A 25,009-nucleotide genomic window follows, 5' to 3' on the forward strand; every position below is an offset into this window, starting at 1 on the left:
AATCTGAGGCACTAGAGTACTTCAGAAGGTTTATTAGAAAAATAGAAAATCAGCTAGACATGAGAATGAAAACTCTCAGAACCAATCGGGGGCCCAGTATCTGTCTGAGCAGTTTAGAGAGCTCTGTTTCTAAAAAGGTATTACAAGATCACTAACTATTCCTACGACTCCTCGGCAAAATGGAGTAGCTGAGAGAAGGAATAGGGCTCTATTAGAAATGGTGAGGTCCATGATGACACAGGCCAATTTACCAATCTCTCATTAGAGGGATGCATTATTGACTACAGTCTATGTTCTTAATCATGTTTCAACAAAGTCTGTGGTTAACACTCCATACGAACTTTGGATAGGGAGACAACCTATCCTTAGCCACTTAGGCCATGGGGTTATGCTGCGTATGTTAGAGATTCCTCGCACAAGTACAGCAAGTCACGCTCGCAAGGAAAGAAGTGTATCTTCATCAGATACTCTGAACACTCCAAAGGATATGTGTTTCTAGGAGAACATACGGATGACACAATAACTGAGATTGAATCTCGTGATGCCATGTTTCTTGAGAATGGTTTTCCAAAGAGAGGAGAAATCGATCGAGACTACACCTTTTATGAGATGGATGATAAGCCTAATGGTACAATCAAGCCCAGTAGCAGGATTCAAGACTTGGTTATGGATCTTGGTTCTAGTGAGAGTGGTCTATCTGAAGGTGGGGAGGCTTTCTCTCCTCGTAAGAGTGGTCGGGGAAATATGCCTTGCCGTTATTTCCTAATTGAAAATAAGATTCTCATTGTGACTCCAAAGGATGATGATGAACTGAGGACCTTTAGAGAGACTCTCAAAGGTTCTAAAAAGGTCTAATGGTTAATGGCTATGTAAGAAGAAATGGAATCAATGAAAGTCAACAAGGTCTGGGACTTAGTTGACTTACCTAAGGGTAGAAAGGCCATTGGGAATAAATGGGTTCTCAAAATCAAGAGGAAGGTCGATGGATCGATCGAGAGATATAAAACTCATCTGGTAGCCAAGGGTTGCACACAAACAAAGGGCATTGACTACAAGGAGACTTTCTCCCCAGTAGTTAAGTTTACATCAATCCGTTTACTTTTAGCGATTGTCGTTAGTTTAGATCTAGAGTTACACTAGATAGACATTAAGACTGCTTTCTTTAATGGAAGTTTGGATAAGGAGATTTACATGGAACAACCCTCTGGGTTTGTTTTAGTAGGTCAAGAAGATAAGGTTTGTTGCTTCAAATTCGATATATGTCCTAAAGCAATCATCCAGACGGTGGTACCTAAGATTTCACGAGGAGGTAATATCTTATGATATTATAATGGTCGAGGAGGATCATTGTGTCTATTTTAAAAGGTTAGATGACTCTTTTGTGATTCCGTCATTATATGTAGATGACATAATATTGGCTGGGAACAATATTGAGTATCTTATAACTATTAAAATATGGTTGTCATCTAACTTCGACATGAAAGACATGGGTGAAGCTGAGTTCATCCTTGGCGTAAAAATCAAGAGAGATCACTTGAGAAGAGTGTTGGCTCTTTTACAAGAGACCTACATTAAGAAAATTCTAGAGCGCTTTGGAATGAGTGATAGTAATCCCATTGATACTCCAATAGCTAAAGGTGAAGGTCTGATCTTGGATATGTGTCCTAAAACTCAAGTAGAATTAAGGAAAATGAGTAAAGTATCTTATTTCAGTGCAGTAGGAAGTCAAATGTACGCAATGCTATGTATATGACTGGATATATGTTATGCAGTCTGTTTAGTATGTAGATATCAAGCAAATCCTGGAAGGGCTCACTGGAGAGCAGTGAAGAGGATTTTTTGATATTTAAAAGTAACTGCAAACTTCTCTTTGTGTTATAGAGGAGGTGATTTGCGACTTGTGGGATACTCTGTTGCTGATTAGGGAGGTGATTTGGATAAACGCAAATCTACATCAGGTTTTACTTTCTTGCTCAATGGTGGAGCCATTTGCTGGAGTAGTAAGAAGCAAACATGTGTTGCTATATCTACGATGGAGACTGAGTTCGTGGTTTTCTCATTAGCAGTTCAAGACAGTGTTTGGCTCCAAAAACTATTAGATGACTTAGGTATTATAGCAGATAGTGGGAGGCCAGTAATGATTTATTGTGATAATCAAACCGCTATCGCTTACACTCGAGACCTTAAGTTTCATAGTAGAACTAAACACATAGATACTAGATATCATTATGTGAGAGACATCATTGAGAAGAATAAAGTGACTATCAAGTACATTTCAACACACAGTATGGTTGCTGACCCTTTAATTAAACCTATTAGTAGAGACTCTTTTATGGGACATAGAGAGTCATTGGATTTATGTTCTTTATAATATGTCTTAGTTTGCATTGATTGGTCACACTTATATATAGAATGTCTTTGTAATACGCTTATTATATATATGTTCTGTGATATAATAGATATGTCAGGCAGGCAAGGTCAACTCTATCACACGAGTGACCACCTCCAAGAGTGGGGATAAAATGGTTTCTAACTGTAAGAGGTTCTAAGAATAGCCCTGCTAGAACTTAAGTCACCTTTATATGTGTTCAAGTGAGGCCATGTGTGACATGACTGATATGGGTGTAGTCACATCCATATTGCCTGTAAGAAGCCAAGTTTCAGATCTCAGGTATCACCTATGAATTGTGATGTCTTTGAGATACTCTTTCAGAGATCTCTGGATAGAGTTTTATGTGTAGACCGAGTCTAATCCTTATACAATGTTAGAGAAAACTGACATATGCCCTTCTAAGAGACGTGGGATTAACATTATGGCACGTATTTCATACCATGTGTGATATATCGATTGGGATAGTGGGAGCCATATTATAAGAGACAATTATATCCCCGAGCCCCACTATGTGAGATCTGAAATCCTTAAGGTTAGATTTCTTGTGCCCTTATTACTTTCGGCTATTTCTTGATGTCATGATTCAGTGTTTGCTACTTTAGTCTATTTATCGATAGCCCGGAAGATAAACTAAGGTATGAGGGACAGGTCTAGGAAAGCAGCTAAGTTAAGATTGATAGATTCAAGTTTGGGAAAAGAAAGACCAATTGACAATCATCATCATATAATATTCACCGACTAGTCTTTTATGTTTATCTATGTAGAGATTAAAACATATTAGTGAATATAAAATTGAGGGTCATCTGGGGATTACTTTCAATGAGAAAAGTAGCTCGATGGATGTATTAAGTTTTGGATCTAGAGTACAGCAAGATTTTGTATCTTATGATACAATCATGACTGTTCAATCATCCTAACAGGTGCAATGAGTAGTTTTGTATGTAGGTGTGCTCGCAAGTCGCACAACGTTCAACCCTGTATGGAAGCCTAGTATGGTGATATGATGGGTCACATGAGTTGAATGATCTTGTGTGCAAGTGGGAGATGTAAGTAACATATGCCCATTATGGGGCATTGATACATGTAAGTAACTTATGCCCACTATGGGACATTGATACATGTAAGTAACTTATTCCCACTATCAGACATTAATATGAAGATAAGTAACTTCCTAATATAAGTAACTCCCCATTCTTATCTTGTCCTATAAATACATATTTCTTGTGTGAAGTATGAAAGAGAGAAAGAAAGAAAAGGGAAGGGAGCCTAAGAAATAAGAGAGTGATAGTCTCTATCTTGTTGAGAAGAACAAAAGAAGGTTATCATCACACATATCACCAGGTTAAGGGTTGAAACGTTGTGACATAACGTTAATAGTTCGAGATACGTGAGTATCATCTCGACTTCAAGCAGTTCATGGCTAGAGTTCACAATAATTTTGAAGGTTTACAGTGTCGGCGATTGGTGCATCACCAACCAAGGTATAAGATTTAATTTCCATAAAATATAAGTAAATTGTGTGTTTTACTTTTATAAACATCCTACGTATCCCTTAGCATTTAAGCAGGGTTGGCCCTTAGGCATGTCACCAGGGGTGACGGCCAAGGGCCCCCGATTTTTAGGGGCCCCAAATTTGATATACATATATAATATATATTATATATAATTAGATTATTTTAATAAAAAATAAAAAAAATATTTATTGGATTATTTTAATAAAGGTCCAAAAATATATATTGTTGAATTGTTTTATTAAAGGTCAAAAAAATATATTTTTATTAAAATTTAAGGGAAAAAATCTAAAAAAGAAAAGAAAGAAAAAAGAAGGTAAATGATCTTTTTTTCTCTTTCCAAGATTTTATTTTTTATACAACTCTTTATTTATTAATTTATTTATAGAAGTCAAAAGACTCTAAAAGTAAAGTATGAATCCTGAAGACTAATTTCCTCCCTTCTTCTCCTTTGAATCTCTTCTAATTAAATCAGAAAAGTTTATTCTCTAATTAAAATTTTAGTTTCATCAATATCATCATTCATCAATATATAAACTTACAATGTAAGTTAACTACCTATCTATATTTTTCTTATTGTCAATATTTAATATTGATTTTTAATATTGTATTGGAGTCAATATTTTATGATTTTTCTTATAGATTTGAAAGAGTTTAAATAAATCATCCCAATTTTAATCATCATAGAATAGATTATATCGATTGCTTCAAGTACAAACAAGGTTTAATTATTCTTTAACTATTATTTTCACTGCTTGTGTTTGTTTCATTATTAGCTTTGTTGTTGGTTTTGTGTGATTTATTTTTACACTGAAATTTATAGTACAAACAAGTTTGTAAAGAAATATCAATCTTGGAGGCAGAAAAGGAACAAAAGAAAAAGAGTGGAACAGATTATTAAAACTCACAAAGGTGTTCTTCGTAAGTTTTTTAAAACTGATTCTTCAATTGAAGATCCAGTTGATGAATTATAAGAAGAAAATTAAGAAGAACTAAATGATCATACAACAAATGAGCAGCAATGGAGTAATAAAGAAGAACTAAATGATCATGCAATCAATGAGTAGAAAGAATTGAGAGAAAATGATGATTATAATCGTACAACGAATAATCGGGAAGAATTGAGAGAAAATAATGATAATGATTTGAATGTAAATGACTTGACAATTTTATGTATCGAAAATGAGGTGTTAAAAATTTTTGATTTTGAATACTTTATTGATGATTTTACTTCTCAAAATACTAGAAGATATAGATTTTTTTAATGATTATTTCATACTTTTATTTTGTATTGGTAGGTATTACACTTTTTGAAGAAACTTAGGAAACATATTTTGTACGGTATTACACTTTTTGAAGAATCTTGAGAAATATATTTTATATGAGGTTTATCATATTTTAAATGAAATATATTGATTTTCAAATTTTTTTTATTAAACTATATTCAAATTGTACGTTAGTAAAAAAAAAAATCCTATAGAGGTTTTTTTTTTCTCTTTTCACCCAAAGGCTTCCAAAAGTCAAGGTAGGCTCTGCATTTAAGTGATACACCAATACTAAGAGGGAAATATTTAGATCCTCAAACTTGTCAAAATCTAGAAGAAATATAATTAGCAACTTGAAAATTTGTCAAAAATACTTTTAAAAAAATAAACACATATGTCTAAATTTAATAAATCAGGACAAGTAATTCTCAAAAGATTAGTGATTGGTAATACGAGGAAGAAACCTTATTATCCGTGGGTCTTGGCGAGATATAATCGCCATATATCCTAAGAGGCTGCTACTAATTGTTTCGAGGGAGAGTATACCCGAACTTTTTTTTTATAAGACTCCACCATCACTTCGTAATCTCATGCGTCTTCTCCTAGTTAATAAAGTGGCTAGCACCTCTCATGATCACATGTCCTCCAAGAGGAAAACATCTTTTGAAACTTACAATTAGTACGGAATTAATTTCGAACAACCACATCAACATAAACGACAAAATATGTCACTAGATCATGGAGTGTCGCGTGGACAAAATAAGTATGTGTTAGGGGATTATTCCTGCCACGTCGGCACCCACGAGGACGTCCGAGGGAGGCCTCTTCATTCCCAACCATATGGCAATAATTTTTCTGCCCATTAATATAGAGTACATCCAATGAAACATGAGCAGGCGTCTTCACAATAATAAAAACGGTATCGACTGTCTTGCTGGCATCATTGCGTGAGAGTTGAGTAGAAATTCAAATTGACAAGTGCGTGAACAGGAGCCTACAGGGAGCGTAGAAATGACAAAATTCTTTGTCAAATTCCGACCCTGACCATTACAACCATTATCCTATGCCTTTTAACCAAACCAATAAATCCTACAATTTAAGTTGGGTATTCAATTTATCGTCGATTTAATCCAGTAAAAATTTTCCACCAACAGAAGAACCCACGAAGGGCAACTCGTTAGTCCGTACCAAGAGTATCCTGATTAGAACGCAGATAACATGACCGATCTTATTATTAGAAAAAGCATACGGAAAAACATACATATATAATGCCACGATCCATTGTAGTAATTAATAATTGATTGGCTTGCTGTGCAAGACGACGGTCTCGACGGTGAGTCCAGGGCCGAAGCCGAAGAGGACGCCCCAGTTGAAACCCTCGCCGGTGGTGGCCTTCCCCTCCTCCGCCGACTTGCGCCGCATCTCGTCCAGAATGAACAGAACGCAGGCGCTGGACATGTTGCCGTACTCGCTGAGCACCTGCCGCGACGCCGCCATTTTCTCCTTCTCCAGCGCCAGCTTGGCCTCCACCTGGTCCAGGATGGCGGGCCCCCCCGGGTGGGCAATCCAGAAGATGGAGTTCCAGTCGTCGATCCCTAGCGGCGCGAACGCCTCCACCAGGCTCTTCTCGATGTTCTTGGAGATGAGCCCCGGCACGTCCTTGAGCAGGTGGAAGGTGAGTCCCACCTCCCGCAGGTGCCCGTCGATGGCCCCCTCCGAGTCCGGCAGGATCGTCTGGCTCGCCGACACCAGCTCGAACAGAGGCAGCTCTGTTTCCAGGTCCGGGTCCGCCCCCACGATCACCGCCCCTGCTCCGTCTCCGAACAGAGCCTGCCCCACCAGGCTGTCCAGGTGCGACTCCGACGGCCCGCGGAACGTCACCGCCGTGATCTCGGAGCACACCACCAGCACGCGCGCGCCGCGGTTGTTCTCCGCCAGGTCCTTGGCCAGGCGGAGCACCGTGCCGCCGGCGAAGCAACCCTGCTGGTACATCATGAAGCGGTTTACCGAGGGGCGGAGGCCGAGGAGCTTGGTGATCTGGTAGTCGGCGCCCGGCATGTCTACGCCGGAGGTGGTGCAGAAGATGAGGTGAGTGATCTTGGATTTGGGCTGCCCCCATTCCTTGATGGCCTTCGCCGCCGCCTCCTTCCCCAGCTTCGGCACTTCCACCACCACGATATCCTGCCGCTCGTCCAGCGACGGCTCCATGTACGCGCACATATTCGGGTTCTCCCTCAGCATCTCCTCAGTCAGGTGCATGTATCGCTTCCGTATCATCGACTTGTCGCCTGAACTCAACAATTAATTAAAAATAAATCATATAATAACAAAATAAACATATGCATAAAAAATAGTAGCAACGAACGTACACATTCTTTTAAACTTCTCCTTAAGCTCAGTGAGGTGCTCGCTCTTGGTCATGCGGAAGTAGTAGTCAGCGTAATCAGCCTGGTAGACGACGTTGGCTGGAGTGGCCGTGCCGATGGCCAGAACCGCCGCTGGACCCTCCGCCCGCTGACTCCGTCGGATCTCCTGGACTTTGTCCATCGTAATATACGTGTGTATATACCAACCGCTGCACCGCCGCTTGCAGGAATCTACTACTTATGGGAACTAGGTGAAGAGACGGAGCGAGCAATTTATAGACAATGAGAAAGAGGAGTAGAGGACGCATGATTTGGCACGTCGGCTGGGTTCGGTTTGGTGCATCTGCTGGCCACGAGGCTTACCCAAGGGTGGAGCCAGCCCGCCTGATCTATGATCTACTCGGGCTGATGCGAAGCCAATGACAGAACCCATCCAGATGACTTAGATCTGAGACTATGGGCAATGAATGTCAATGTCGACATTGTCACCCTATTTTTTTCCCACCAAAAAATTTTAAAGGTGCGTTTGGTTTATCACATTTTTATTTCCATTTTCTAAAAAATGTACGTTTTTCGTTTTTTAAAAATGATTTTTCCTCGTTTTTCATTTTCTTAGAAAACACTTTCTCATTTTCTTAAAAATGAACGTGGAAAATGTAAATCAAACGCGTTTTCTATTTTCTCAGAAAATGAAAATAGAAAACAGCGTATAAAACGTAAACCAAATACCTGCTTAGTTTTTCTAGCATCGACATCGTTGATCCCTGGGCTATAGCCGAGTAGACTATAACCTAGCTTTGCCCGTGTGCCGAGCTGATCTTAAGCCCCGAACTACCTTCCTCTTTCTTGTATTCTTTCTTTCTCTTGTCGTTACAGTAGCTTAGTTTTGCGGATTATTCAAAATACGTAGTCATTTTTAATTGATCAAATATCTCATTTCCATTTTTTTTTCCATGACACTTCTTTTTTACTGTTCATTTTTAAAAACTCGAACCACTTTGTTTTTTTTCTCAAATAAAAAACATAATCTCCTCTGTAGTTTCCATAGAAGAGTTGGCTTCTAGGGGTGGACCGATGACTTATTGTCTCGTGTGTCAAGCTCTGTTTTAGAGTTTGTAATCGTTATGTTAGGGAGGATCGCTATCGTTGAGACTGTCATCGTGACCAAGAAGCTCCTTAGTAGCATCGGAATGGTTGCGTAGATCGTTGGTACCATCTTTCTCATCCTCGTTATTATTTTTCTTATCATCGAGATGGACTGTGAGCAGTAGTTGACCGAGTTGGAGATACAACAGTTGACCCTCCTTAGTATCCCCACCATCCTGACACTTCTCTACACCATCGTCGCACTATCCAAGTGAAAAAATAAATGAGATGATTATGATCTAATTGCTTAGATATGTGATAATAATAATTCTTTTTTAAGATAATTGCATTAAATTTGATAGTTAAAAAATATTAGATGTTATTGTCTAATTGAATTTTAAATTTCACAAGGATTGTAAAGGTTATCCTATTTTAATTATTTTTGATATTTTTTCTAATGAGATTAAAAAAATATTAAGGAATTAAGAGAGATGAACTTCTATCAATTATGATTATCTCTTAATAATTCTCAGTATGGTTACCCATCTATATTAGAAGTAGATACTTCTTAGTTACCGGATATGTATTATCTTTCCCTTTCATTTTATATTTTTTCCGGACGAAAGATATGTGCTTATTATAAAAGTAAATACATTGTACTTAACCACTATATTTTTAAAAATAATTTAACCATCAAATAATTTACCCAAATATTTCATAATATTCATTTTAATCTCAAAAATACTCTTCACCCACTTAATTATACGATGGTGGACAACTCACGTGATCTATCTAGGTTAATCCTTGGCGGTGAGTTATGAGCGGTCTTGAGCTACTTAGATAGATTTTTTGGACCGCTTTTTACAATCCAGAGGATGATCCCTAACACATGTATTGATGGAATACATGACCCCTACTTATAAAATAGGTAAGAATTATTTATCTCCATCAATACATATTTAAGGATCAACCCTTAGACCATAAAAACCGATCCAAAGGTTCCGGACTCCCCGACCTACTTACTCTTTCTCTTAGTTTTTTTTTTGTTTTTTTTCCTTTCTCTAATGCCCCGCTCATTAATTTTCTATGCTGTGAGTTTACCTACTTCCTTTTTTCCTGCCTTAGGGCATCCACGATATGGATATTTCTTTAAATATCCTTAAATGTTAAATTTTCATGAAAAGGGAATATTAGAAATCAACAAGTAAAAAATTCTTTTCATGGAGAGGGGATATTAAAATAAAATCTTATATAATTAAGCATGATAAAAAAAATTTAAAACCTATTACAATAAAATCGAAATCAATACCGATACCTCATGTTCATAAACATTAATTTAAGGCTTTAAGCATGAAGTAATTTATCCAAATATTTCAAAATATTCATTTTAATCTCAAAATACTCTCCACCCTCGCAATTATCTAAGCTCATATTCTAACTTTTTATTTCACTCATAAAACCTGAGTTTATGGGTCAGGTGTTTCCATTTAATTCACAACTACGTAGGTTTATTATAAATCTATGACTTTCATTTTTATTTGGCATTTAATTTTTTTTTTTATAAAACTACGTCTTGGTACTCATAATTCATTTTATTTTTTTTAATATTAGACTTCAATATTTTCATTCGTATTTTAACTTCAATATTAGCACCCCTTTCGTGACATTCATGTTATTTATTTAGTGCATCTTTGCACAATGAGTTATAAGGTCGAAGGTCCACGGACGCGCACTGAATGAATAATCTGGGCCCGCTGTGTTAAATTCCGGAGACACCACGCTTTAACCGGGCCAGCATTTACCGCTGATTTACCTCCTCCTAAGATCCCTGTGGAGACAGACCTAGAAGGCCGCTGGGCGGCAGGACCCACCTTTTGCACAATATTATTCATTTAGTGCGCGGGGGCGCTGGGCGAGCGCACATGTTATTCATTTAGTGCAGCAGGAAAATGCCATTAATGCAGTCACTTCACGATGCTCATACAGCAGCACATCATCCATGCAAGTTTTAAAAACACAGCGTTTTTACCGGATCACAAAGCAGATAAGTTTTTAAAATGATCAAATTGGATAGTTTTAAAATTATTAAATCATCTATCTATATCTATAATTTAAAACAGTTAAATCGATTTTTCTATATCAAAATGTTATAATTTTAATTAAATCAGTCAACTTGCTCCCACTATGATTGTCTAAAAGATTTTTTTTTTCTAAATTTTATTGTCAATAAGAAAGAAAAAAATATAGAAAATATAAATGTGCTTTTATGCTAATATAAAAGTCAGTCGTGAGTTTTAGATATGTTTTAAACTTGGATGTGTGATACGGTAAATTGTCTAAAACTTAATTACGATGAATTGCAAGAGTCGATGAAAATCAATATGGAAACTAATATTATTTTTTTAATAATTCTATTAGTCGTATAGTGGAACTAAAAAAAAGCAAAGTAAAATTGTGAGGAGAGATTTTAAATCCGTGGATGATGCCCGTACTTGAGTGATTATTGGTACGATAGATAGAAGTGAAAAATCTATGAAAATCATGGCCGTAATTTCTTGCAAAAGATGCATGTTTTAATAGTTTCAATAATTTCTCAATTTTAATTTATTTTTTTATTAATTATGACATCATCGACCACTCAATCATTGTCGACTGAAGATTCAAATAATGGAGGGGGACATTATTGATTCTTAAAGATTCAAATCATGGAGGGAGACATTACAAATCATGGAGGGGGACCTTATTAATTCTTGAATTTATGCACATGCAAAATTTAGAAATTCTCAAATCTTGTATTCGAGAATAATCAAATGGCACACTACTTTCAGCGTCCTTCCCATCTACCCCTTTAGTAAACATTAACTTTCCGTGCACTTATATTTAATATATTCGACCATATTTAAAATATTTAAATTTTAAAATAATTTTGATGATTCTAACACATACACCTCAACATCTCTCTCATTTTCTCTCCTTGTGGAAAACAAATATCTCTTCTTTTCTCTCACTTGTCGATTTATACAACTCATTTGTTTTTTAAAAAAAAACTAACTATTAAAATCAGAATGAAGATTTGATATCAAATCTATTTTATTTAAACTTTACTCTTTTATATGATTGTAAATTTATAAAAATCCAAATAGTGTAGGTCAATTAGTGAATTTTGGTAAAATTCTAATGATCGACTTAAAAAGTGTTGATTACTCATTCTAAATCCTGTGAATTTCTAAAGTGTCAATGAGTCCAAATATGTCCTCCTTACTATTTTCAACCTTCCTAGTAGTGTCAAAGAGAAAAAAAAGTCTCAACTAGAACGCTTAGGCCTAGTTTCCTAGAGACTAGGACCATGTTGAATTTTATCTGAGAGCATATTAAGACCAAGTTGGATATGGTATGGGGAGATCAGACCCAACTTGGTCCTGATCTTCTCTGAGATCAGGCCCAACATAGCATGAGACTAAGACCAAGCATTTAGTTGAAAGTTAGCATAATATTGCAACACATCTAGGAGTCCGAAATAAGTAATGGATGACACTTTTGGACTCCTTGCGACCTCAAAAATCCATAATACCTAAATGAGTACAATCTGAGCTCTTTAAGTCGATAAGTAGGTTTTAATTGAAATCCATTGATGGATCTAAGCTATTTAGATTTTTACAAACTTGTGTTAGTATTAGCCCTTAGAGTTAATTATGAGATGATTGATAAAGAAAATTTCGTATCATATTTCATTAATAAAGATAAAGTTTATAGTTATTATATCTGTGCCAGATGAATAAGATGGCCTGGGTATAGGGTCTGATGTGGGGGAAGAGAGGAGCGGGATGAGAGGGGAAGAGGGTTTGGGGTTTTGGTTTTGCAAACTAGCTACGTGAACGAAGGGAAGGGAAGAAAGAGAGCCAAAATATGTTCACGTGTTTTGAAGAGAAGGAGAAAATGTTGGATTTTATCTACATTAGCTCGCCATGTCTGCTGTCGTCCATAGTCGCCCATATAAGGATGTGCAAAGTATCAAAATTGTATGTGCATATATATGGTTGGGCCAAGTAGAAAAATAACTTTACGAGGTTCGGGTGAAGAACCAAATTGACGTCGAGTGGGTGTAGAAAGCGAAAGTTGCCCTAAAAACTTCGGAAGATAGGCTTCACTCAGAGACCGCTCGTCGAGCGACTATATTGGCTAAACTTAACGAGAGGATTATCGAAATCCAACTCCTCTCCACCCAACTGGAAGACTCAAAGGCCAGCTAGGTTGCGGAACTCACGACACAAACTCAATTGGCGACCGAATGGCAACAGAAGGTGGACACCCAAGAAATTAAGCTAGAGACGCTCCGGGCGAACTTAGAGGCTGATCAGGCTGCTATAAATGCCAGTAAATATGAAGAGCAAGTCTTTTGACTGAGCTGATAGCCGCCCGAGCGGAGCTGACTTCCTATCAAGAAGGGGAAAATGATCTATTTGAAGAGAGGAAGAAGACCCTCTTAGCCTAAGAGGCTTTGAATATGCTGATCATCGATTCTGTCATCAACGCTCTTAGTCATAGAGCTAAGAGTGTGATTAAGCAACTTCAAGAAAAAGGCTACCTAACTTCAGCTCCTCCCGTGAACTTCCTTGACTGTGAAAGACTTATCAAAGAACATCCGCCTAATATTTTCTTGTTTTAAAGTAGTCTCTCTACTCACTGAAGAATAGTGATAATATATAGTTTTGCTCTTTATGTGATCAGGATCATCACCCTTAATATTGTTGAAATCATCTCTCACTGTGCCGAGCACATTTTCACGGTTGGGTGTGTGATAGAACACTCAAATAAGGATGATCTAGTATTCGTGCAGGACCAAGATTAACCAAATTGAGACCAACCAGTTTCTAAGATTTGGACGAACTTTTAGGTCAGACAGTTCCTTAAGCACTTGAAAAAAGTGGAGGGGTAAGAGACCTATCTCTGCTTAAGGTCGACTAGTCATCAAGGTCTTAGTGTTAACCGCTTAGCGACAGGGGCAAATCTACCTTGATATAAGTGCCAACTTTTTATGATAATGATGTACTTGTCCTATCCGTCATAATTGTGCACTTCTTATTAGTGATACGTGTTTGTCAACCTTACTTTTCTAACATACCAACTGACGCACCTTTTTCTAGGATCATGCCACCTCGTCCTCTGATCCGACGGCGTTGATCATTAGCCTGATTTCCATTATCCCAATTCGACAACCCACATTAAGAGGGGTATTTAAAGAGTTTCCTTAAAGAATCCTTTAAAAACCTTAAATCCTTCATCTTTGTCTTCTTCTTCCTCCTATAGCTCTCAATTTGCAATTTCTAGTGACCTTGTCTTCCCCATTCTCCTCTATTCAATCTCACTATTTGAATTATTCTCTTAGTCCTCCTGATGGCTACTTCTGGTCTATCTTATACCCATCTAGTTTCCCAATTTCTCAGCATAGACCTTGATGATATTTGATACAACTATGACATTCTCCCCTCTTTGCATGTCATGGTACCAATTACGCAGGCTCGCCCCCACCTTCCTCCTCCACATTACATAGCTTTCTTCAAGGAGCAAATGCAGTCAAGCCTGTGATTCCCTCTCCCTTCTTTTCTCATCGAGGTGAGCCAGTAGTTTCACATTCCTTTTCAACAGCAAACTCCCAATTCTATTCATGTAATATGCGGGACATTCATTATTTTCTGCCTATTTGGGATTTCTCTCTCCCTGTTTATTTCACTACTTCTTTCATCCCTAACAAGTAGTTGAAGGTTGTTTTCACTTTGCTTTCCGACAAAAAATCTATCTTTTTTGAAAATTCCTGGCACAAGGCAGCTATTAGAAGAGCAACTACTTTTTCACTTGCCTTCCAACTCCGGTATCTTGGCCACACATTTGGAAATAGAGCCTCCTGCATGCGCCCACCCTGGGTGACCTCGATAAAGAACCATCCCTTAGTAGGGTCATATCGAAATTAACTGCACTGAAGTTTGATATTTTGATGTCGCTTCAAGAGGAGTTGTTATATATTTCGGATTGAGTCCAACTAGATTAGAACTGACCCTCTCCTTCTATAAGACTCGAATTCTTTCCTTCTCCTTGGTCTCAAATAATATTTTCTTATGGTTGCATTTAACAAGTATTATGAGTGCAGCTAAGACCATTTCTATAGTTTTCCTTTTCTGTGGATCTCAGGTAAATAAAGACACCCTAAACTGACTAGGTGAGGAGATTTAGGTTAAGCGTGAGTCTGAGCTAGCGGCCTCAATTCCTAGCATTCTTTAAATAATAGCAGCTCCCTCTGAGTCTAGCGAATCTGATGTCCCGCTCGCCAAAAGACGCCGCTCGAGTGCTCTAGTCATATCTGAACGATCCACACCTAGGAGACTGCCTACTAAGCTTCTAGCTTCCTCCACTCAAGGAAAGGAACCAATGATCGTGGCTAACTCTCTGCCTAGATCTTATATTCTCGGGCAGCCCGGTGCTTTTCTTGCGCCTTCTCCTGCTCGGCAACCAAAGGCGACTGTGGAAATTTATCGTCCTACATCACTCGTCCATTCTTCCCTATAGTTTGGCTCTGGTCGAGGCATTTTCGTGAGGTCGGGCTCCATGTCCAACCCAGAGCGCCAATTTAAGTCTACTTTCAACCTTCCATCCCAACAAAGGATGACCTTGGCTCCCTCCTCCTATGGGGTATTAAAACTAGAAGGACAATCGGCCGAGACCTGGGAAAGTACAAGGAAATGCCCAAAGGATCTCTCTAACTCTGAGCGTGCCTATGAGTACACGTGGACTACTACTACGGTAAGTTTTTGATATCTCTTTTGCCAAACAAACTTTTTTGCTAACCTTCTTCAATGTTGCCTATTTTTAGTTTTTCACCACTGAATTAAATTTAATCCACCTAGCGGTGGACCTAGAGAGAGACAATAAGATCCTAAAGGAGCGCGTTCAAGAATTGGAGCTCTCAACCTCTAACCCGAGCGAGGAGACAGCAAGGTAACAAAAGGAGGTAAAGTTCCAGGAGGGGCTGTTAGCAGGCATGGAGCAAACTTTGAGAGAGTCTTTGCAGCTAGAGGACTCTTACCAAGAAGATAAAAGAAAGTTAGAAACTCTATTGGTTGCCAACAAGTCTAAGGTCCGAGCAGAAGTAGCCTTAAAAACTAAAGCACTGTTAGACTTAGCTAGGCAGACCACCCTGCTACAAGAGATGAAGACTTCCCTAGCTTCGAGATCTGCTGAGCAATTTAGAGAGCTATCTTCTAGAGATATGCAGCTCTTGGAGCAACAACGCAACCTAGCCACATAAGAAGCTTAGTTGAAATTACTATAAGCTAAACTAGACACGACCAAGTCTGAGCAATTATTTTACAAAGCTGAAGAGAACGACCGTTTTAAGGTTAGGCGAAAAGCTTACATCTAATCTCAAGAATTTAGTAAAATTTTTGGAGACCAAATTTTGAACACCCTTTATCTAGGGGCCAAAGGGGCAGTTGAACAATTGAAAGAGGGTGACTACCTCTCCGCGGAATCTCCCAGGAGATTTATAGATCGATAGCGATTGTTGAGAGAACTCCCCAAGAGTATTTTAAGCATGTTTGGCTGAATGTAAGACATGCTTATTGTTGGATCGAGATGTGCTAGGGGGGGGGGGGGGTGAATAGCGCTCATGACTTTCACGCGTTTCGGATTCATAAAACTGTCGAGTTAAAGCAGCGGAAATAAAAGACAACAAAAACGAACACAAGTATTTATTGGTTTAGAGCCTAGGGCGACTCCTACTCCAAGGCCCGCGATCGTTGATCGCTTTTCTGTGGGCAACAAATATATCACGCAAAGAGAGTACAAATATGTATTACAATAAGTGCAATAATAAAAAATAATTATATCGACGACAGAATCATAATCTCGGAGCTCCGGGTCGTCCGAGACTTGTAACAGCACTTCAGGGCGTCTTTTGGAGCAGCACGTTGTAGTAGAAGCACTTGAGAATTGATGTTCCTGCTGCTGCCTCGAACACCCCTTTTATGTATTGCTAGAGGTGCCTCAAAGCCCTTCCGAGGTACCTCAAAGCAGCCGAGTCAACTACGTGGATCAACACTGAAATCTTCTCCTCTGATCCACTTGAGAGCGCCTCCAAGCTGGTCCAAGGCGCCTCTAGCTCTACTGAGCAGACTTCAGCTCCTTTGCACCCGATGTGCCTCCAAACTCCATGGAGACGCCTCTGACACTGTTCATCCGAGGCTGACCTTGCTCATTTGTCCCTGCAACACATTTTAGTTCACAAAACACACACATACCCTACAAGACAAAGTTAGCACACATAAAATATAGTAAAAGCAGTATTTGACAGTTGTCGGACTGCCCGAGTCTGACTTTGGATCTCCGACCGGAAACCCTAGGTAGACCCGACGCCTACTGTTCCCTCTACGGGGAACGCGTTCTCACCTACTCACCTCAAGAGAGATTACCTGATGCCAGTCCGGTCCTCTAGACCGACTGGACTTTTCGCCTAGGGTTACCACCTCCTAGGACCTAGGGTTACCACCCCCTAGGGTTTTTCTCCACCTAGGGTTACCACCCCCTAGGACCTAAGGTTACCCCCTTTAGGATTTTCCTCCACCTAGGGTTACCACCCCCTAGGACCTAAGGTTGCCGCCCCTTAGGATTTTCCTCCACCTAGGGTTACCACCCCCTAGGACCTAAGGTTGCCACCCCTTAGGATTTTCCTCCACCTTGGATTACCACTCCCTAGGACCTAGGGTTACCACCCCTTAGGGTTTTCCTTCACCTAGGGTTACCACCCCTAGGACCTAAGGTTACCACCCCTTAGGATTTTCACCTGCCTAACCGCAGTTAGGACTTTCTTGAAACATTTATTCAAGTACGTTAGACAACAATTAATCTTAACTTTGAACCCTTTGTCATTATCAAAACTCGGGTTCGATCGTCGGATGCTTCCTGCACCAACAATCTCCCCTTTTTGATTATGGCAACTGAAATTCAAAGTTAAGTAAAAAACTTTGCAATAATGATCTTCAAAGTTTAAGACGCATAAGCAGGCTTAAATAAATGAAACAAAACTTAAGCCTTTAATGATGTAAGACTCCCCCTTAATAAGAGCCCTCGATGTAAGGCTCTCCCTTAATAAGAGCCCTTTAATTTGAATAATTTGAATAAGTTGCTTTGAATTTTCCTACCTTTGAATTTTCCTACTCTCCCCCTTTGCCATACATCAACATAAACAAGGGGGTAACAGGGAATATGTGATTAATGGTCTTAGCTTTGACTTTTCAAAAAATGTTTAAAAAAGATTACAGCCTTAATATAAATAGAGGGATAAAGACTTTGCTTTTTGAAATTGATAGTCTTGTAAAACGTTTAGCTAAGTAAATGTTTAAGGATTCACAAGAGATCTTTTAAGATAGTTTTAAAAGATTAAGTTTGAAAATAACTTTAGCTAAGATAGCTTTAAAAGATTATGTCTTGAGAAACTTTTTCGAAAAATGCTTAATTCCATTTGAAATAGAACTTTTATCAAAATTGGCTAAGTTTGAAGGCATTTCCTAAAAAATACTTAATTCAATTTGAAAAAGATTTTTGAGAAGAATATTTAGCTTATCTAATTTTGAAAACGGTTATAGAAGTTACTTAGCTAAAATGTTAACAAGCTTTTTGAGAAACACTTAGTTGAAAAAATATTAAATTTTGAAAAATCCTTTAAAGATAGTTTAAATTTGAAAAGATGCTTTAGCAAAAGTTGAAATAGCTTTGAAACTGTTATTAGAAAATATGGCTAAAGTTGAAAAGTACTTAGTTTGATTTTGAAAAAAAATTGAATTTTAAAAAGTGCTTTAAGAAGAGATAAACTTGTAAAGGTGTAACTAAGGCCATGTTCACATAATTTCAAGAAGCCCTAAAGTCCAAGCATGAGTAACTTAAAAATCTTAAAATTAAACACTTAATTTTCTTGCCCATATGTCTAACCATTAGTTACTCGTTGTTTGCCTAGAGGGCAACAACTTTCACTTGATTAGTCAAGTTAAGTCAATTCTTCCAGTTAGACTTGACTAGGTCTGGATGACTTAATTTGATTAATGTAATGTTGGTTTTTAACGCCCAGACTTACTGTGATGTACTGAAATAAGCATTCTGAAGTCTAGGCTATACTCTATGCATCTTATGTCGTTCTAAGTTTTTCAAACACAAACAAGTTATGCCTAGTGTGCTTGTGAGATGCTCTGGCTAAAACCTAGGGGAACATGATATCTAAAGGTAAGCCCTAGGCTAAGTCCAAATTTAGAAAGTCTAATAAAATTGGAGTTTCGAAAACATAATTTTTCCTAAAATTTTGAAAATCAATAAAAGCAAGTTGATTTGACAAAAATAAGTTCTATTCTACTAAACACATTCCTATTTGTCTTCTAAGTGTACTGAATTCAAGTTTAGGTAAGGACTTTGTGAATATGTCAGTTATGTTTGATTTGGACTCAATATAGTTAAGTACAATATCACCCCTAGCTACGTGATCCCTTACAAAATGGTGTTTTACTTCTATGTGTTTTGTTCTTGAGTGGTGAATTAGATTCTTGGTAAATTAATTAAACTTATGTTGTCAATTGAAATTTTGATATTATGATATTCTAGTTGGTAGTCTTTTAGGGTATGCATCATCCATAATAATTGAGATGCACATTCTCCTAAGGCTATGTACTCAGCTTCAGTGGTAGATAGGGTAACACAGTGTTGCTTTCTGCTGGACCAACTTACTAGGCTCTGACCTAGAAATTGACAGCTACCACTTGTACTTTTTCTATCTAGTTTGCACCCGACATAGTCTGAATCAAGCTAGTTAGATCAAGGGTGCAAGTCCTACATTTAGGGTTCCCTTAATATATCTAAGTATTCTTTTAACATGAATTAGGTGTGACTCTTTTGCACAAGATTGATATCTTGCGCATATACCTACAGTAAAAAGAATGTCCGGTTGACTTGTAGTTAGGTACAGTAGACTTCCTATCGCACTTCGATAGTACTTCAAGTCTACTGGTTTTCCTTCTAAGTCTGAGTCAATTTTAATATTGGTGGCCATTGGTGTGTTAATATTCTTCAAATTTTCCATTCCAATTTTTTTAATTAACTCCTTAGCATATTTAGTTTGAAAAATATATATTCCATCTTTGGTTTGTTTAATTTGTAAACCTAGAAAGAAGTTCAGTTCACCTACCATACTCATTTCAAATTCATTTTCCATTAATTTGGTAAATTCTTTTAAAAATCTTGAGTTGGTTGATCCAAAGATTATGTCATTTATATAAATCTGAGCAATAAAAATATCATTTTATAGGGTTTTTACAAACAGGGTTGGATCTATCTGACCTTGGTTGAATCCTTTTGATATTAGATAGTTAGACAACTGTTCATACTAAGCCCTAGGTGCTTGTTTTAGTCCATATAGGGCCTTCTTTAGTCTAAGGACATGGTTAGAATTTTCTAAGTCTTCAAATCCTGGGGGTTGACTAACATACACTTCTTCTTTTATAAATCCGTTTAAAAAGGCAGATTTTACATCCATTTGATAGAGCTTGAATCCTTTATGTGCTACGTAGGCTAGCAGCATCCTAATGGATTCAAGTCTAGCTACAGGGCATAGGTTTCATCATAGTCTAATCCTTCTACTTGATTGAACCCTTTAGCTACTAACCTCTCTTTGTTTCTAATTATTTCACCTTGATCATTTAATTTTGTTGGTTAGTCCTAGGAAAACGTATCGGTTCCACTGTATAAATTTTTTTGTACAAGTGTCGAACCTTTTCTTAAATAACCTATTGTGTTCTTTAGAAGTTAAATTAGGAATCGCAGACGAAACTTAACATTATTGATTCCAAATTTAACTTATCTGTTCTTAATGGTTTAGATTTGAATCGCAAGCGGAACTTAACACTATTGATTCAAATCTACCTAAGTTATTAATTCCATAAATATTAATTTCCAAAATTGGCTTCCAGGATTGCATGGCGAGGCACATGACCTTCTTGGTTATGGGAGCAACCACCACCACCTAGGCAAAGCCTTTTAAGGAAAGCTAATATTTATTTCCTTAAATAACTCTAGGTTAACCAAAAGGAACAATCGAATCACAAATTCGAAAAAGAAGAAAACACAAACTCGAAAAAACTATTTCGAAAACTCTAGAATCATATGCCTCTTGTGCTTGGTATTTTCAAAAATAACTATACAAAGAAAACTAGTATGATGTGGAAAACAATTACTAGTTATACCTTCCTTTGCATGCATAAATAACCTCTTGATCTTCTACCGTATTCCTCTTCTTATCTCGGAAGTTGTATGGGCAACGATCTTCCGAGATGAGAACCACCAAGCTCCTTCTTCTTCCTTCTAGGTTTCGGCCACCACAATTCTCCAAGAGAAGTAGAGGTCCGACCACCACCACTAAGCTCCAAGGGATGCAAGAAACAAAACCTCCTTTCTCTCCTTCTTCTCCTAGCTAGAACCGACCACCATCAAGAGCTCCAAGAGGGGTTGCCGTCGGCCATAAGAAGAAGAGAAGAGGGAGAAGCTAGGGCCGGCCACCAAGGAGGAAAAGAGAGGAGAAGAATAATAGAGTCGTTCACCATGAAGGCACCTCTACCCCTTCTTTTATAATCCTTGGTCTTGGCAAATAAGGAATTTTAAATAAAAAACTTCCTTAATTCTTTTGCCATGAAAAGGAAAATTTATTTAATTAAAAATAATTTTCTCTTCTCAATATACATGGCCGACCACTTATTTCCCCAAAACAAGGAGAGTTTTAATTAAAACAAAAATTAAAACTTCCTAATTTGTCTCCGGAAATTTATAAAAAATTTCTCCAATAATTTTCCCTTCATGGTAGTTTGTAAAAAGGAAATTTTATAAATTAAAATCTTTCTTTTAAACATGTGGATAAAAATAAAGTTATCTCTAAAAATTAAAATATCTTTTAATCTACAAATAAGGAAAGATATCAAATCTTTTCTTAATCTTTTGTAGAAACTTATAAAAGAGAATATTTAATTTTTAAACTCTCTTTTAAATCATGAATATAATACCCACTAAGCTTGTAAGATAAATATATGAATGTGGGATTTTTCCTTAGAAAAATAATAGGAAGTGAGTTGAAGCAAAAAGAAATAAAATGAAATAAAAAGAAGAGGAGGTCAAGGATTGAACCATGAACCTCTTATATTATATTTCATAGGATTAATTAGTGGAAACCAATTGGGATAGAGAGAAGATATTGATAGCAAAGGAGAGAAACTCATGATAAAGGTAAGAGTAAAAGATAGCCAAAAGAAAACAAGTAAGGAGCAAGAGAAAGGCAACTTGCCTTCCTCCCTTTCTCTCCCTCTTTCTCTCTTCTCTTGCCGAAAATAAAGAGGCTAATTAAGGGGATTCATTCCCCCTTATTTCACCATGAATGATGAGGATAAATAAATAAATAAAAATAAAAATAAAATAGAAAAAAAAGGCTAAGGGAGAAGGAAAGCAAAAACTAAGTTTGCTACCTCTTCCCCCTTAACATAAAAGAGAGCAAGAAAAGAGAAAATTATTTTTCTCTCATTCATCCTCTCCCTCACTGAGAACACCACAGTCCCCTCTCCTCCACCTTCGGCCCCAAAGCCAAGGTTTTCTCCTAGGAAGCCTAAGATACAAGGAGGACTAAGCAAGGGAATCAAGGGAAAAGGAATTAGAAGAAGAAGCTACTTCTTCTCCACCATACCTTAGATCCACAAGCGAAAAGGATGTAAGCTTCCCCTCACCTGTGGTACAAGGCTTTTATGTGATTTTTGGATTCTATAAGGATTAGAAAACCTAGGAAAGAATTTAATAAAATTCGGCTAAAGAAAGGGTTTTCAAATCTAGGATGATTTAAACAATTCCTTATTTCATGATATTCTTTCTATGCTATGTAGGAAGGATTTTCTTCATGTTTTTATACTTAAATGATACTTGATCAGAGGAGTACCTAACCCTAGAATTTCGGCCAAAAATATGCTAAGGAGGTTAGGGAAAAATATTGTTTAACTAAACTAGTACAAAATTTCTCCCATGAAATACTAAGGGTTTTTATTGGTTTACTTGCTTGAAAGTTACTTGAAACCAAGGAAATCCATTTATATGTTTCGGCCAAGAAAAGGGTTTAGGGTTAGGAAGACCTTTAAATTTAAATAACCATGTTTGTATGATAGAATATAGAGTTCTATTAAAGAATTGCATGTTGTACATTGCTAGAAATTCATGAACTCTTATTTTAGATTTTCGGCCATGATAAGATGGATAGTTTAGAAAAACTTAAATAAAATTCTAATATTCTCAAGACCTATGTGATATTATGATATGAAAGTTGTTTAATGCTCTTATGTTTAAATTGAGAATAGAAAATTAGTTACATGATATATGACATGTAAGATCACAAGGGTCCTACCTTGTTTATGAACCAACTTTGTATATGATGTTCTTAGTAATTTTTGCCATGAAACTTACTTAGGTTTTCCATGCTTTAGTCCACTTAAAACCTAGTTTAAAGATTGGTAGGTTTCGGCCATGAGGAAAAATAAAAGAAAAAGGGAAAGAAACCTAGGAAGCCTAAGACACAATTCACATGTATGTTTATTATGTTTGTCTTTATACATGCTATGAAACTTGTATGATTTCTTATGCTTTTAGGCTATTTGAAGCAAGTTTATATTCTGTGAGTTTCGGCCAAGTAGGGTTTAAAAGACCTAGAGGCCTTAGAAATGAAACCAAATGTGTTAAAAGTACTTCTTATGAAAATATGATAAGGTGTTGATTGTGTCACATATTGGTATAATTTTTCCATGACCTAAATGGATCATTGTGTGTTTCGGCCATGATGGAATAGATGCCCTAGAAACCCTAGAACAAGAATTAAATATGCTTATGTCACTCTACATGAAATATGATAAGTAGAAAACCAAAGTTCTCATACTCTATGTTGTTTAGTGACCTAAATGAGGCTAGGGTAAGTTTCGGCCATACCTATTGTATGAAGTCTTGTTATGAATTTATACATGATGTTAGTTCAAGTTCACATGCTTGTATGTTTGTTTTTAGCCCTAATGAACACTTGTTAAAAGTTTGACCAAGATATACGTTAAGGGCTTGAAGGACTTAAGAACTAGCTCAATGTGCTTACTATGCTATTTGAAAAAAATGCTATAAATATGGTTTAAGGTTTCCATGCTTTCATGACATTTGGGATCTTGTTTATATACTGATAGGGTTCGGCCACATGAGTTTAAGGACTTGGAGAACTTAGAAACCAAGTTAATCATGCTTATAATGCTTCCTATGAAATTTATGTGATGATGATTTAGGTTTCACATGCTTGGAGGTTGTTTTTACCTAAATTGAGACCTAAGGGGGTTCGGCCATGATAGGAACCCAAGGGTTTAGGAAGCTTAGAACCCAAGTTAACTATATTACCATGTTTCTTATGATAGTATAATCACATGATATACCCTTATGCTTAACCATGTATGCTTGTGATTTATACCTTTTTATGATATGATATGTGGATAGAAATATGCATGTTTTAATGATATGTTATGTGATTAGAAATATGCATGTTTTAATGATATGATATGTGCTTAGAATATGCATGCTTGATGATATGCTATGTGCTTAGAATATGCATGCTTGATGATATGCTATATGCTTAGAATATGCATGCTTTTTATGATATGCTATGTGGTGAAAATATGCATGTTTTTTTTTATGATATGATGTATGCCTAAGTGATGCATACTTTTATGACATGATGTATGCCTAAGTGATGCATACTTTTATGATATGATGTATGCCTAAGTGATGCATACTTTTATGACATGATGTATGCCTAAGTGATGCATACTTTTATGACATGATGTATGCCTAAGTGATGCATACTTTTATGATATGATGTGTGCCTAAGTGATGCATGCTTTTATGATGTATGATATGTATAAGTATGACATGTACTTTACTTTATGTGGCTTGTACCAAGGGTGGGCTCCATAAGCGCCCCGGGGTCGATGGAATAAGACTCGGGCCTCGTTAGGGATGGGCTCCTAAGTGCCCCTAGGTCGATGGAGTAAGACTCGGGCCTAGTATGTTGCCTTGTAGGGTTCAAGACTTGCTACCTTGGGCCTACATAGGTTACGCGCAATATGTAAGTGGTACATAGCCGGGATCCCCTTTAAGTTGAGATTATGTTCAAGTATATATGTAAGAAGAAATGATTTTAAAGATCATGAGACATACACATGTTTTTCGGATACATGTTTTCAAAAATCATATTGCATACACTTTATGATCATGTTGTGATGATGCTATGATTTATGATATGCCATGATA

General features: G+C 37.2%; 1 protein-coding gene across 1 annotated transcript; it reads right to left on the reverse strand.

Annotated features, from left to right (window-relative positions):
- Positions 1 to 6,370: 6,370 nt before the first annotated feature.
- Positions 6,371 to 7,791, reverse strand: LOC122024592 (chalcone synthase 2-like). The gene is made up of 2 exons (XM_042583248.1): positions 7,538 to 7,791; positions 6,371 to 7,456 (listed from the first exon to the last, which is right to left on the reverse strand). Exons 1-2 carry the CDS (start codon positions 7,713 to 7,715, stop codon positions 6,459 to 6,461), a joined length of 1,176 nt encoding a protein of 391 aa, XP_042439182.1. The 5' UTR covers positions 7,716 to 7,791; the 3' UTR covers positions 6,371 to 6,458.
- Positions 7,792 to 25,009: the final 17,218 nt, after the last annotated feature.

Source organism: Zingiber officinale, chromosome 9B (assembly GCF_018446385.1).
Source record: "Zingiber officinale cultivar Zhangliang chromosome 9B, Zo_v1.1, whole genome shotgun sequence".
NCBI lineage: Eukaryota > Viridiplantae > Streptophyta > Magnoliopsida > Zingiberales > Zingiberaceae > Zingiber > Zingiber officinale.

What these genes read in the sequence shown, in the direction of transcription:
- LOC122024592 (XM_042583248.1), bottom strand. Translation starts at nt 7,715, where the DNA reads ATGGACAAAGTCCAGGAGATCCGACGGAGTCAGCGGGCGGAGGGTCCA. An exon ending in GGAGAAGTTTAAAAGAATGT is followed by an intron (nt 7,457 to 7,537) that starts GTACGTTCGTTG and finishes TGTTGAGTTCAG; the next exon opens with GCGACAAGTCGATGATACGG.